Genomic DNA, 14,581 nt, shown 5'->3' with positions numbered 1-14,581 from the left:
AATTGTATTTATTTATTGGGATCCCTTAATTTACGATTAAATGCGGCCATTACAAAAAAAATAACAGACTGTATAGGGAACCACCCTCTTCTAAACTAAGTATCACAGTATAGGTTTCCAAGGGGGGGGGGGGGGGGAGGAGAGGATAGATAAAAATTAACTTTTATTAAATTGAATTAAAATTTTATACTAAATCAGCTCATTACCAATAGTACATCATAGTGGATCCTTGCCATTACACAGCAAAATGTGTCCAGCAAACATTAAGCCCTCATATGGCTCTGTGAATGTACAATTTTTCAAAGTTACAGCTCTTGCAAGGAATAGTAAAAAAATAAATTAATTTAAAAAAAATTGCTGTGGCTGGAAGGGATTAATTAAGGTCACATGTTTTTACTGCAAAATTGCTACGCTTGCTATCGTTAGCTGACCAAACAAAAGGATTGTTGATACAGGGTTCAGGTTGTCCCCATAAGCAATGAATAAAGATAGCCATCTACACTTAAGAGTCTCTTGCCTTTGTGTTTTTAATTGTGCTATTCATTTTTGATATATATTTCCTTAACATTTTCGACAGTGCACAGCTGTGTCCATGTGTAGGGTGTCAACTGCATGGATTTTATATGGTTGAACTAGACTGCTTGTATACATGGATTTTAATCCTTACCAGTGGCGTAACAAAAGGGTGTGGGTGCAAACTTATGTCCGGGGACTCCTTACCCCTCCCTACAGCAAATTTTTGACGGCAACGGTTACAGGTGCTGCAGTGGTATCTTAGATACTTGAAAGGGATACAGCTGTAGTACCCACAACTGCAGCTATCAAGAATATGATGAATGAGCAGCACAGTGCCTGGCCTAGAACAATAATACTGGGAGTTGCATTCTTTGGGAAACACCTGATCGGTAGGGTCCTAAATATATCCTAAGAAATATAAAGATCAGTGGGGGTACAACACCTGAGGCCACTGCTGAACAATTCTTTGAAGTGCTTTTGTGAACACAGTGACTTAATCTTAATTGGGTCCTGCAGTTTTCTTTTTTTTTGGAAACCAATTTTTATTAAATTTTACAATTTATACAATTACCGTATATACTTGAGAATAAGCCGCGTTTACTCAGCACAGTTTATGTGCTGAAAAAGCCCCCCTCAGCTTATACTCGAGTCAATAAATTATATATATATATGAAAGAAAAGCTTTAAAAAAATATAAATAAATAAAAGTTTTAAATCACTCCTTTCCCCAGAATACATATACAATTAGAAAATGACTGTGAAACACATTAGGTATCCCTGTGTCTGAAAGTGCCTGGTCTGCTGAATATAGGGTATCTTCTCTTCCGTCGGGAGGGGTTAATAGGAGCACTGCAGATATAGGAGCCCTATATTCAGCCAGGCTGAATTCCAAGTGGCGGAAAAAAAACCCAGTCCTCAAGCTCAGGGAAGGGTCAGACAGACAACCAAAACACCTCCCCTTTCCCAGCATCTACTGCACCCAAAAACTATGACCATTTTAATTTTTTTTCTAGTAGCTGCTGCATGTTTTCATGTGTATGTTTATACTTCATTTTTAAATTATATGAATAAAATTTCTATTTTATTACTACTACATAGAGTCGGGTGTAATTCTCTTTAGGTATGTCCACAAGTATCAGAAAGAACAATACAACAATATCAAAATACAAAATTGGGAATCACATATCTAATCTTCAATCAGCAATATTGTCAAGCCCAGTCACTGTGTGGAGTGGTGTATTACCACACAATAAAAATCATGAAACAAGAAGAAATAAATCAATCATTCTTTTCGTCAAGTAATAACTACCAAATAACAGCACAATTAACATCCTTGTGAGTTAATGATATCAATTTCTGTAACCAGTGAGACTGAGTCGTCATCAGGAAAGGAAGGAGGGAGAGAAGCAAGAGAGAGGGAAGAGAGGAAAAACTAAGGGAGTTTCCAAAATGGGGTCACTTTTAGGGGTTTTCCACTGTTGTGGTACCTCTAGGGCTCTGCAAATGCAACATGGTGTCTAAAAACTATCCTAATAAAATTACTGAACCAAAATCCTCAAAGGTGCTTTTTCATTTCTGAGGACGGTTTTTGAGTCAACTTACAAAGGGCCACATATGGGATATTTCTAAAAACTTAAAGAGATTCTACCACTAAAACACATTTTTTTCTAGTTAACACGTCGGAGTAGCCTTTAGAATGGCTATTCGTCTCCTACCTTTGGATGGGCTCTCCGCCGCGCCGTTCGTTCAAAATACCGGTTTGTACCGGTATGCTAATGAGTTCTCTCGCAGCGATGGGGGCGTCCCCATTGCAGCTCGAAAACCGACCGCAGCGCCACCTCTATGGTCTTGGGTGTCCTCCCCTTGCTTCTTCAGCGTCCTGTCGGAGGCCTGCGCAGTACGCTCTGTTCGGCGAAGATTGCGCAAAATTGCGGTCCCAGCCATAGTGCGGGCACTGCAATTTCGTGCATGCGCAGTACGTTCGGCAATCTTCGCCAAACAGAGCGTACTGCGCAGGCCTCCGACAGGACGCTGAAGAAGCAAGGTGACACCCAAGACCATAGAGGCGGCACTGCGGTCGGTTTTCGAGCTGCAATGGGGACGCCCCCATCGCTGCTCCTGCGATGGGGGACGCCCCCATCGCTGCGAGAGAACTCATTAGCATACCGGTACAAACCGGTATTTTGAACGAACGGCGCGGCGGAGAGCCCATCCAAAGGTAGGAGACGAATAGCCTTTCTAAAGGCTATTCCGACGTGTTAACTAGAAAAAAATGTGTTTTAGTGGTAGAATCCCTTTAAGAATCAGAGTAATAAATATTGTGGTATGTTTTGCTACTAACCCTGTCTTTGTTACTGGAAAATATGGTTTGAAATGGAAAATGTGCATAAAAAAGTGGCTTTTGGAAATTTTACCTCCATTTTGCATTCATTCCTGTGGAACACCTAAAGGGTTAACAAAGTTCCTATATACTGTTTTGAATAGATTGAAAGCTATACTTTCTAAAATGGGGGCATTTATGGGTGTTTTCTATTATATAGGCCCCTCAAAGTCACTTCACAACTAAATAGGTCCCTAGAAAACAAAATCTTGAAATTTTCTTGAAAATTTGACAATTTGCTACTAAAATTATAAGCCTTCTAACATTCTAGGAAAATAATGAATGTTAATTAGGAAGACTTTTGTGTGATCTGACTGTTTTTTACAAGAATATCAGAAACTTTCAAAATTGATAATTTTATGAAATTTTCAGTATATTGTCCTTTTTTAAACAAACAAACACAAAGTATAATGACCAAAATTTACCACCAACATAAAGTAGAAGGTGTCACAAAAAAACAATCTTGGAATCACCTGGATAGTTCAATGCATTATGAAGCTATCCTCAAAGTAAAAGATGTCATATTTGAAAAACAGGGTCTGAGCCTTAAGGCCCAAACTAACCCTAAACTAAGGGGTTAAAAGTTGTTTTAAGAGTTTATCTTTTTCTTTTGGGGGGTACCCTTTTTGTTAGTTGTATAATACTGGTACTACCACACCCTTTGTGTAGAACTCCACTTGCCTTTCCTTGGATTAATCCTTATAGGACAGTCTCGCTGGCTTATGCTTCCAGATAAATCTACTGAACATTGATCTCAACATTCGCATGGCAGTAGGATGGGAAGCATTCTGAGAGTGTATAACAGCTTTCGAAGTATTTATGTTTGGCTCTCCTTCCGAACCATGAAATATACTGCAGATCATAAGACTTGAATAACTTTGTGGCAGGTAATTCTAGGTATAGAAATCTTCAACCCTGGGAGTTAGGGTCCTTTCACATCACGTTTTTTCACATCAGTTTAACTGATCAGTTAAACGGATCCGTTATTTTAGGGTGCATTCACACGGAGTAACGTGCCAGGTGACCTGGCACGCATACGCCGTGTGAGATTTTGAGCGCCGTATACGCTCCCATTGATTTCAATGGGAGCCTAGATCGTAAACACTGCGTTATTTTGCGGCCGTGAGACTAACGCCCATTGAAATCAATGGGAGCGTATACAGCGCTCAAAATCTCAAACGGCGTATACGTTCCAGGTCACGCAGCACGTTACTCTGTGTGAATGCACCCTTAATAAAAAAAACTGATGCAAACTGATGTAAATTCAGGCATCAAAAAGACTGATCCGTTAACGGATGTGCATCTATTGGCATCAGTTTTTTTTGCAAAAAAAAAAAAAAATCAGTTTTTTATGTTTACCTTGTGAAACACTAATTAAAGTTTGTTGATAGAAAGAGGAGCTGTCCCCAAGCACTACAAGTCACAGCACAGATAAAAAAAAAAAAAGTGCTGTGACTTGTGCTTGGGGGGACAGCTCCTCTGCCACCTCCCACATGTGCTTCACATAGTACCATTAGGGGTAGCACATGTGGGGGAGGATCAGCCAAGTGTGCTGCCCCTAATGGCTGCTACCTCTTCCCCCACACTGCTGTCCCTTCCCCATTTCTCACCACTTTTTAGGCTCCTGAATGCCTACAGCATCATGTCCATGCTTCTCTTCTCTTCACTGGCACTTCACTGCTAGCTTGTCCTGGCTCCTGGATGGAGTGGGGGAGGGGCAGGATGTGTGAAGTGAAGAAAGCATGAGTATGATACTGCAGACAATGACACTATCAGAGGTGAAGGATTGAGGGAAGCAAAATATTATCACTCTTGCTGGGAACAGGGAAGGGAGGAAGGGATTGGACTTGCTTTACGCTGAACTTCAGCTTCTTCTTCCCACAAGACCCTGCGGTTTCTGCCTGCAGATAAGGGGTGGGGTTATGGCAATGAGGGAGGAGCTCCTATTCAGTGAATGAAGCAAGAGGCTCTAACAGACTGTAGTGAACAGATGCACAGTGCTGGCAGCTGCTCACATAGGAAACTAAGGGGAAGTGACACTGAACCGTCACGGATCCGTTATGTTTAAAGGACAGAAAAGCGGAGTAGTACACGCTTTTCTGTCTGTTTGAAATAACAGAGAGGGACATTTTCAAGCCACAACGGAGTTTTTTTTTTTTTTTTTTCATTGGAGTCAGTGGATCCGCTGACTGACACGTTTTTAGAAGGTAAACAACTGTAAAAACGTGTTAGTCGGACGGACCTACAAAACGTGATGTGAAAGCACCCTTAGATTGATGCCTAAGTAGCGCAGCGAGCATGAAGTCCATGTATATGGAGAGTCTTGTTTGGCACATTGAAGGGCATCTGACTGGAGAGAGATGGCAAGTATTTCAGACGATTTTATACTAAGATATAAGTCCAGACTGGTGTGAAAAGGAAAAGGTTGGTTTGCCACACTCCTTCAGTAAAAAACTTTTCTTTTATTTAACCCATTAAAAAGAGACACACATAACAAAAAAAAAAAAGGAAGTGCAAAAAACACCCCCCCCCTTAGACCCATAATTGCAAGCAATAATTCCCTTAATGAACATCTGGGAATCTGGCTCGATTAAATATTGCAACCTTTAGTGCTACGTACTATGGGATTTATTAAGGATAGTCGAGAAGTATTAAAAAGCTTTAAAAAATTTTCTTGGCAAAAAAATTACAGTTGGTTGAGCTGCGATATCTGCTCCCTCTATCCCAGCATACCGCACACAGCAGCTCTGGAGGCTTTAGCCTTTCATATGTATAAATATAGCCAGTACAGCGAGCCCACCATCGAGTTTGTTTTGTCAGTTACATCTTTTTTATTATCGCATAATTTTTCATGTTTAAAAATTCTTATTATTTGCAGATTTGCGGGGCGTTTTCCCCGTCCTTGGCTAACCTCCTCCTGTCATTTTGGGAGGAGAAATACATTTTTTCTGTTTCAAATCCTTTTCTTCCACATTTGCTCTGGTATGGGCGCTACATCGATGATATTCTCATTGTATGGTCTGGAGATGTAGCGCCCATACCAGAGTTCATTAATTTTCTTCATGAGAATCCTTTTGATTTAAAATTTACATTTTTTCATGATTTTGTTTCAGTTAATTTTTTAGATGTTTCGTTGGTGGGCTCGGTGGAAACAGGTAAAGTTTCAACTTCACTTTTTAGGAAAGCATCAGCAGGCAACGCAATATTAAAGGTGGACAGCTGCCACCCCCAGCACACTGTTAAAAGCATTCCCATTGGTGAAATGATACGCCTTAAGAGAGCCTGCAGTGATGAGTCTGAATATAATGTAGCTAAGGTCAATGCCCTGTCCAGACTCAAGTGCAGGAATTACCCTGACTGGATGCTGGATAGGGCATGTAAAAGAGTAGATAGCGTGAATCGAGAGGAATTATTGAAGGACAATAAAAACAAACATAATGGGAATTTTGATTAAAAAAAAAGTTTTTTCAACTAAATTCAGTCCTCAGTTTAATGAAATTAAACATAATATTAAATGCAACCTTCCGATACTGGAAACTGATGCCGAAACACAAAGCATATTGGCCGAAGGAATTAATTTTGTCTCAAAAAGAGCTGATACTATAGGAAGCAAACTATCACCTAGTAGTTATTTTCCTATTCCATCTGATGATATCATTGAACAACTTAAGGGTTTTTTCAAATGCAAAAATCCCAAGTGTAAGGTTTGTAGGTTTGCAGAAGAAAGAGACATGATTGTTAGTTATGTAGGGAACTTCAAACACAGAGTTAACAGCTTCATTAACTGTAACACAGAATCTGTCATTTATTGCATTTGGTGTTCCACATGCAATATAGACTATATTGGTTGTACCTTAAGAAAACTGGGCATTAGAATCAATGAACATATAAGGGACAGTAGAAAAGAACCCACTGCCAATATGTCAGGGATTTCCAGGCATTTTGCCACAGAACATAATGGTATTGTTCACACTTTGCAGTTTATGGGTCTGGAAAAAGTTTCCCTCTCCTTTAGAGGAGGTAATTTGAAAGACAAACTCCGCAAAAGAGAAGCTTGGTTTATATTTAAATTCCAAAGTAGAGCCCCTAGAGGAATGAATGTATGTACAGACATCACTTATATTTACTGAGGGTTAATGTTATGCTAAGCTCCTTGTCTGAGGACTTCTTCATTAAGAGTTAATTTACTTTATGGAAAATGACATCATTTTTAACTCTTAAATATCCTTTTGTAGGATTATCCCTAGACATAATTATAGTATACTCTATCATTAGACATATTGTTCCCGGTTATTGCACCATTTGCTCTTTTCTGTACCTTTTATTATCATGTGTTTGTTTATGCATTATCTGGCTATTACTTTGCAGTTAGAAGCTTTTTTGCTCGTTCTATGTAGTATAGCCAGTGTCTGATCTTGTGTCATTTAGATAATACAACACATGTTGAGTTTCATTCATAGAAAATTCGAAATTGTTCATTGATCACTTTATATCATGTGACCTATGGAGGTGGGGTTTAAGGAAGGTGGTGCCTTTTGCCTTATGTACATCTTTAGACAGGCTTCATTCATTCATTGAAACCCAAATACTACTGACTGTTCATTGGTTGTCCATCATGTGATCAGTAGGGGGATTACCCCTCCAGCCTCTACTTGGGATCACTAAGTACGACATGAGAAGTTGTATTTCACTCTCATGATAAGTATTAAGAAATTATGCGAGCCTTGTCCTTGTTTCATGATGTGTAAGTAACATACTTTCTTATCTATACTTCTTATCTATACTGTTTATTTTGAGGTGGTTCATTTGTGCTGCAGTTTTTGATAACATATCCATGGTGTATTTATATATGGTGCCGTGGTTGCAGCCTGTCATTTTATCTTTGGGCTTTGTTCACATTGAGTCTTATTTGAAGTCATCTAATCAAATGCAGGGCCCCGTGTAATGACTGATCCTTTATTTGGAGGTGGACCTTGATAACATATTCATTGTGTATTTATATATGGTGCTGCTGTTGAAGCCTGTCATTTTATCTTTGGGCTTTGTTCACATTGAGTTTTTGCTTGAAGTCATCTAGTCAAACGCAGAGCCCCTTGCTATAACTTATAACTTTATATTGTAACACCTTATCCCTTTAGGACAATACCTTGTAGCGTTTTGTATGCACTAGAGCTAAATTTAGATTTTATATTCATAGCATTCTATTCACACTGGCATATGTTTATATTTATATTCATGTTGAAATTTGTATGTTTATTATGTCACATTATCATTGTTTATACTATTATAGAGTTTTGTTTATGCTCTTTTTGTAACTTTATTTGTAAGGATATTCCTTGTATTAACATCACAGGTTGTAGCTGCGTAAGTTAATTAACTAATGAGAAGGGGTTACACCCCATTAGGTATATATTCTGGACTTTTCCTTTAGGGAAACAGGCTATGACTAAGGGGCAGCGATGTCCCCGAAACGCGTAAGCGGTTTCTTTTAAACGTACCCCTCGTGTGTTTTTTGCACTTCCTTTTTTTTTTTGTTATGTGTGTCTCTTTTTAATGGATTAAATAAAAGAAAAGTTTTTTACTGAAGGAGTGTCGCAAACCAACCTTTTCCTTTTCACACCATTAGCCCGGAGGCTAGGTTTGGCACCTCCCGAAATTGTTTCTTCATATGCGGTAAGAAAACAGTCATCCATTCTTTTTTTTGTATATAAGTCCAGACTGAGGCCACCTCAACGAGAGTGGAGGATGGCGATAGAAAGTGGATAAGGTGGGGAACAGAAATAAACAGTGCTTGATCAAAATACGCCTAATTTCACTTCTCATATAGCTAGTCAAAACCAAGAGCTGTTGCATTATTATCTAATGTAGGTTAAAGAGATCCTATCATTCAATCACTTTTTTTTTTTTTTATCATTAACACGGCGTAATAGCCTTAAGAAAGGCTATTCTTCTCCTACCTTCCGTTGTCTTCTCCGTGCCACTGTTTGCCTAAAATCCAGTTTTTTGTCCGTATGTGAATGATTTCTCTCGCAGCACTGGGGGCGCCCCCAATGCTGCCAGAGAACTCTCCAGCGCAGCCTCCATCTTCTTCTGCAATGAGGTCTTCATCGCGTATTCTTTCGGCGGTGTCTTCTAACTTCTAGGCCTCGGGCAAAGCCGACTGCGCATGTCCGCCAGCCACGAGAAAATGGCCGCTTACAGAACTATTTTTCTTGTGGCCGCGGGGAAACCGTTTATTTTTTAAGCCAGACACAAAGTCCTGCATGACCAACTTTGTGTCTGCCTAAAAAACAGGACAGGCCACAGGCAGACACCTTTACAATCCCCATTCCTGGGTTTTCAAACTGACCGCCGTCCCCTGTCCAGTTTCGCTGGGGTTGAAGACAGAAACCCAACGGAATGCAAAAAACTGGCCGCAAGTGTGAACCGCCCCTCACCTCTATATCTTAATTTCTTAATGACACAAAGGCTACCAAAAAAAAAATTATAAAAAATTATTTTGAGAGTTGTTTGAATGCTTAGTTACAGACTGCAACATAAACATAATCAAAACTGTATGCAAGTTTTTTTTTTCTGGGGTAGTTTTATAGACCCGCAGTACTGGGACTGCAACAATGGTCCAGCATGCACGCTACCACACCACTCACACAATGGACTATATTGCCTGGACAATCTCTTTATTTGAAGTTTTACAACATAAAATATTTTATTTCAAAGTGGCATTTACATGAACCATCATTCTGTCAATCGAAATGACTTCAAAAGTACATTTAAAATGTACACACCTCCTCCTTGCAGAGAAAAAAATTCAGATCATAAAAGGTTTTGAGAGAAGAATAAAACATACCCTAGCGAGAGACTGGCCAAAATAGTGTCTGATATACACTCATTGACCAAAAAAGATAAATAAAAACAACACACAAAAAAGGAGTTGTTGGCCTTAATCGTTATATGTGTGAATGGAAAGATAAAATACATAAGTGAATACAATATTAGAACAAAAGGTTATGTTTATTCTGGAAGACTGTAAATTGAAAGATCTAGCCTCCAGCCTGGATACAAGATGAGAAGCTTGAGCATGGAACCATTTATGTTCAGTATTGTATCCTGCGGCACAAAGAAAAGTACTTCAAGAATTAATTTCTTCTCCGCATGACTCATATGGACACTGGGTGGAAAACACATGAGCCCCATGGGGTCCAAGTGCTTTCATTTGCTCATGCTTTTTAATGCATTCGATATTCCGTTTGGGGGAGGGGGGGTCCCCAAGAAAACTTCCCGAACTGAATACCGAACACAGATGTGAACCAGGCCTTATACTGTGTGAGTGTGTATGGAGAAGGGTGTTTGGGGACACTAAGGATTACTATATTTGTGATGGGGCAACAAAAGTTCATTATTGAAAGTGGAGGTAACAAATGAGAAAATATACTGTTTGGGGGACACTAATGCCCCCATAAACAATATCAGGCCCCTCCACACATTATAACGCTTCCTCGTACCCATCACACAGTAGAACACCATATTAATGCCTAAATACAATGAATAATATCATGTTAGTGCCCACATGCACAACATCATGCCATCCACGACAGTATGCCACATTAGTACACCCAAACCGTACAATAAATTTCTTTGTGCCCAACACACTGTATAATGGCACCCTACAGTATAATGCCACACTAACTGAAGAGCTGCGCAGCAATCCATCACTTCTATTAGGTTATGTTATTTGTCAAAGAGTGTACTTTACATAAATCACTCATATTATATTTGTACTATACAGTACATACCTGACTCTCCCTTGCTTTCAATTGTTATTACTTTAGAAGGAAACCCAGTAATAAGTGGAGGAAGGATAACATTTAGAGTCATAATTATTACCTTGAGTGAAGCTGCTGCAAAAAATCATCTGGCACAGAAGTTCATTTATTCTGTGGACACACTAATAATTTCAATGTGAACTGTGCAAGGCTAAGGAGCCTGCTCTTTGAAGCATCTGTCTGAAAATTGAACATTTGTTGGAAAACAGATTCATCCGTTTATAAATACTTACTTTTCCATTCTTCAATATCAAGTTCACGGCTCTCAAAGCTTTGGTCATAAGGGTCAGCTACAGGTTCATCATCTGGATCATGGTACTGGGCAAAGTAGGGATGGGCTAAAGCCTCTGTGGCAGTAATCCTCTTGTCAGTGTCCAAAACAAGCATTTTCTCAAGTAAATCTACAGCTGAGAAGAAAAGTAAGTGTGTTTATTGACCTCTAGAAACTGAAGGATCTTCAGTTAAAAAAAATAAAAATTAAAATAAATTATACATATATAAATGCATTTATCTATGTGTGTATTTATGAATTTTCTTCTGTGTATGGTGTTTAATCATTGTATTGGTTATGTCTTGCTGTGACAGTGTACAGTGATTCTGATTCCATTTCACAGGTCAAGATATAGCTCATTAACGTTAATGTAAAGAGTTCAGGGTCTGTGTGAGTGTGGGAGGGTACTTCAGTCACCTTGGCTCCTTTTTCAGTCTGGAGGCATTCTAGCTCAAAACTCTGACATCAAACAAAGCAGAAACAAGACATCAAAGCAATGAGTGTCATAATGTATGTTTCATAATCATCTGTACAAAGAAATATAGGTTGGGGGAATCGGGACAAAGCTCTGGTGTTTGGAGTTCAATGGGTTTGGTATGTCGGTATGGGTTTGGTAAAAAGATTTCATTTCACGTGTTGATTTCTAAATTTTGTGCATGTAATAAGCCAGCCCAAATCACAAGTGGAAGGATCCCAAAGGAGGCTGGGTTAGGGGTGGTTCCAAAAAGGGGCAATATACATGACCTTCTTTTAAGATATTCAGAGATATGGCTCGTATCTATAAATCTATCCAATACTTGTTGCCAAGCTCCACAGCCAGATTTGTAAAAATCTGATCTTTATTACCTTTATTTTATTTTGCACATTGCTTGCTTCTATTTATGTATTATTACATTTTTTTTTCTTTAAGCACTGTACATTTTTGTGTATATTAAATCTTAAAATGAAATAATATTGTCCTTGGCTATAAACAACCCAACAATTGCAAAGAGAGAAAAAAACATTTTTTGTTTGCCAATGTGTGCCAGAGGGTGTAGGAGTGAATGGTATGTGTATAGTCTTGCCTTTACTAACATAATGTAAAGCCAGGTGGTAGTAGCCATGTGTAGATGTGCAGATGTTTGGGTCGCTTTATGGTCACATTCAGGGTCACATGTGCTTGTGTGTGGAGGTGGTGTTCTTAACTCTTAAAGGGGTATTCCCATGAACATAACCATTTTCACATTTGTAGATTACTAAAACTCTGCAAAATGTTTAATTACTTATATTTGCAAAAATGTTTAACTTTTAAAGATTTTCTCAAAATAACTTGTGGTCACAAGTTGTTGTTTTGATCAGTTGCCGGTGGATATGATCATCAATGCAGGACCTTTCTAAGGTCAGAAAATCAGCCATGATTTCCTTATTGTGGCCAGGATATCTTCTGATACATGTAGTGTCCCTGCCTGATAACCCAGGTACAATAAGAAAATCATAGCTGGGTTCCTGACAGGTCCCAGACCATAGAAAGGTTCTGCATTGGTGGTCGTATCCTTTGACAACCAATCAAAACAACAGACTGTCACCACTAAGATTGTTAGAGAAAGATCTTTAAAACTCTGCAGAATTTTTGACTACTTATATTTGCAAAAAATGTTTAACTTAACTCTCTACAAATATAGATATGATTATGTTCATGGGAATACCCCTTTAACAAATTGGTTATCAGAAAGGAGGATATTTATTAGTAGAGCATTATGTAACTAACCATTCGACTTCTAGTGTAAATCTCATTTTTCAAATTTTTTTGCTAATATGTCAGGAGGTGTTAGGTTAATTAAATAAAGAACAAATGTTCACCGTGCTAACTTCTTTTTAATAGTAAACAGAATCTAAAATTCTCTATAGCAACAGTCTAACTGAGCTGTTACTGGTAGCGTTTTCGAAAGGGGAAATGATAATTTCAAATGGCTGTACCTCGGTTTCATATAACATAGAAAAATGGTGGTGATATCACAAGAAAACTGGGATTCTTAGCTTTCATATACTGCCATATTAGCTGTGAATTTTGGGACAGAATTTTAGGGCAGTTCATCTGAAAGGAAGAGAGAATTAAGTGGAGGACTTGTTAAACAGTAAGAGTGTAAAGCATGGAGATTGGTGTCTAAACAGGGACATTTTTCTAGGAATAGTAGAGAGGTGGGGCCTCCCCTCTATAGACCTGTTTGCTACAAGAGAAAACACTCCAGTGCAATTGTCCCCCCCGGCTGTCCCACTCGGCTGCTACTTCTGCCATTATTTTCCTAAAAGAATCTTAGGGGCTTGAGCATCCTCGAAAGGTAGCACTCTGTACTGCAGGTGCATCAATTTTTCCCCCACTTGGATCGCTAATCTTAGATACTTTTGAGAGCACAGCTGTATAGGGATCTGATCGTATGCATCTCCTTAGTCTAGCATGGCCATCAAATGCTGGGGAAACAAAATATGTAGTGTTGAGAAAATTGTCTCCATCCTGAATCTCTTGTACAGAAAAAATTTGTTTAGTTTCTTTAACCCCTTCCCGTCGATGGCATTTTTTGAGTCCTCTCCTTTTAAACCCCATAACTTTTATTTTTATTTCTCCGCTCCCAGAGCCATATGAGGTCTTAATCTTTGCGGGACAAATTTTTCTTCATGATGCTACCATTAATTATTCTGTATAATGTACTGGGAAGCTGGAAAAAAATTCTGAATGGGGTGGATTTGAAGAAAAAAATGCATTTCTGCGACTTTCTTACGGGCTTCGCTTTTACAGCGTTCACTGTGCAGCCAAAATGACATGTCCCCTGTATTTTGTGATTCGATACGATTCCGGGGATACCTAATTTATATGGTTTTATTTACATTTTAACCGCTTAAAAAAAATCCAAAACTGTTAAATTTTTTTTCTAAAAGTCGCCATATTCTGACAGCCGTAACTTTTTTTATACGAACGTGTACAGGGATACATAGGGCGTCTTTTTTTTTTGCGGGGTCGGGTGTACTTTTTAGTTCTACCATTTTGGGAAATGCTATGGCTTTGATCACTTTTTATTCAAATTTTTATCAGAATCAAAACAGTTTTAACTTTTTTTCCCGCTATGGCGTTTACCGTACAGGAAATATACAGAAACCATAAGCCTGTTGGGAGGGGGACTTTCCCGCCCTAATTGAAATCCTTTTCTTATACCCAATAAAACCATAACACTTTAGGAAATATTTTTTTCAAGCATGGAGTAAAAGACAAGACTTCCCTCCTACCACAGGTCTGGAGTCATTGACGCTGGCAGAATTTATCATCCTATGACCAGCCGCAATAGTAATGTATAGAATCTCCCATAAAATAGTGGAAAAAAAAAAAAAAAAAGTTTAAAAAAAATGTAATAAAAAAATAAAATAAATAACAGAGTTCTAAATCACTCCTTTCCCTAGAACACATATAAAAGTAGAAAATTACAGTGAAACACATACACATTAGGTATCCCTGTGTCTGAAAGTGCCCGGCCTAATATAGGGTATCTGCAGTGCTCCTATTAACCTCTTCCCGACAGAACAGGAGCACTGCAGATATGAATGGGCTGCTTAGCAAGAATC

General features: G+C 38.7%; 1 protein-coding gene across 4 annotated transcripts in view; it reads right to left on the bottom strand.

Moving 5' to 3' along the window:
- LOC142194903 (mitogen-activated protein kinase 14) overlaps nucleotides 1–14,581 on the bottom strand; it is a 142,474-nt gene that overhangs the window by 15,869 nt on the left and 112,024 nt on the right. For all 4 annotated transcript variants that reach the window (XM_075264338.1, XM_075264339.1, XM_075264340.1 and 1 more), the window contains one exon: nucleotides 10,953–11,126. In XM_075264338.1, the coding sequence (XP_075120439.1) occupies nucleotides 10,953–11,126 (174 nt within the window). The remainder of the gene's footprint in view (nucleotides 1–10,952; nucleotides 11,127–14,581) is intronic.

This window comes from Leptodactylus fuscus, chromosome 2 (assembly GCF_031893055.1).
Source record: "Leptodactylus fuscus isolate aLepFus1 chromosome 2, aLepFus1.hap2, whole genome shotgun sequence".
Lineage (NCBI taxonomy): Eukaryota > Metazoa > Chordata > Amphibia > Anura > Leptodactylidae > Leptodactylus > Leptodactylus fuscus.
This window is presented reverse-complemented; position numbering and strand designations above follow the sequence as displayed.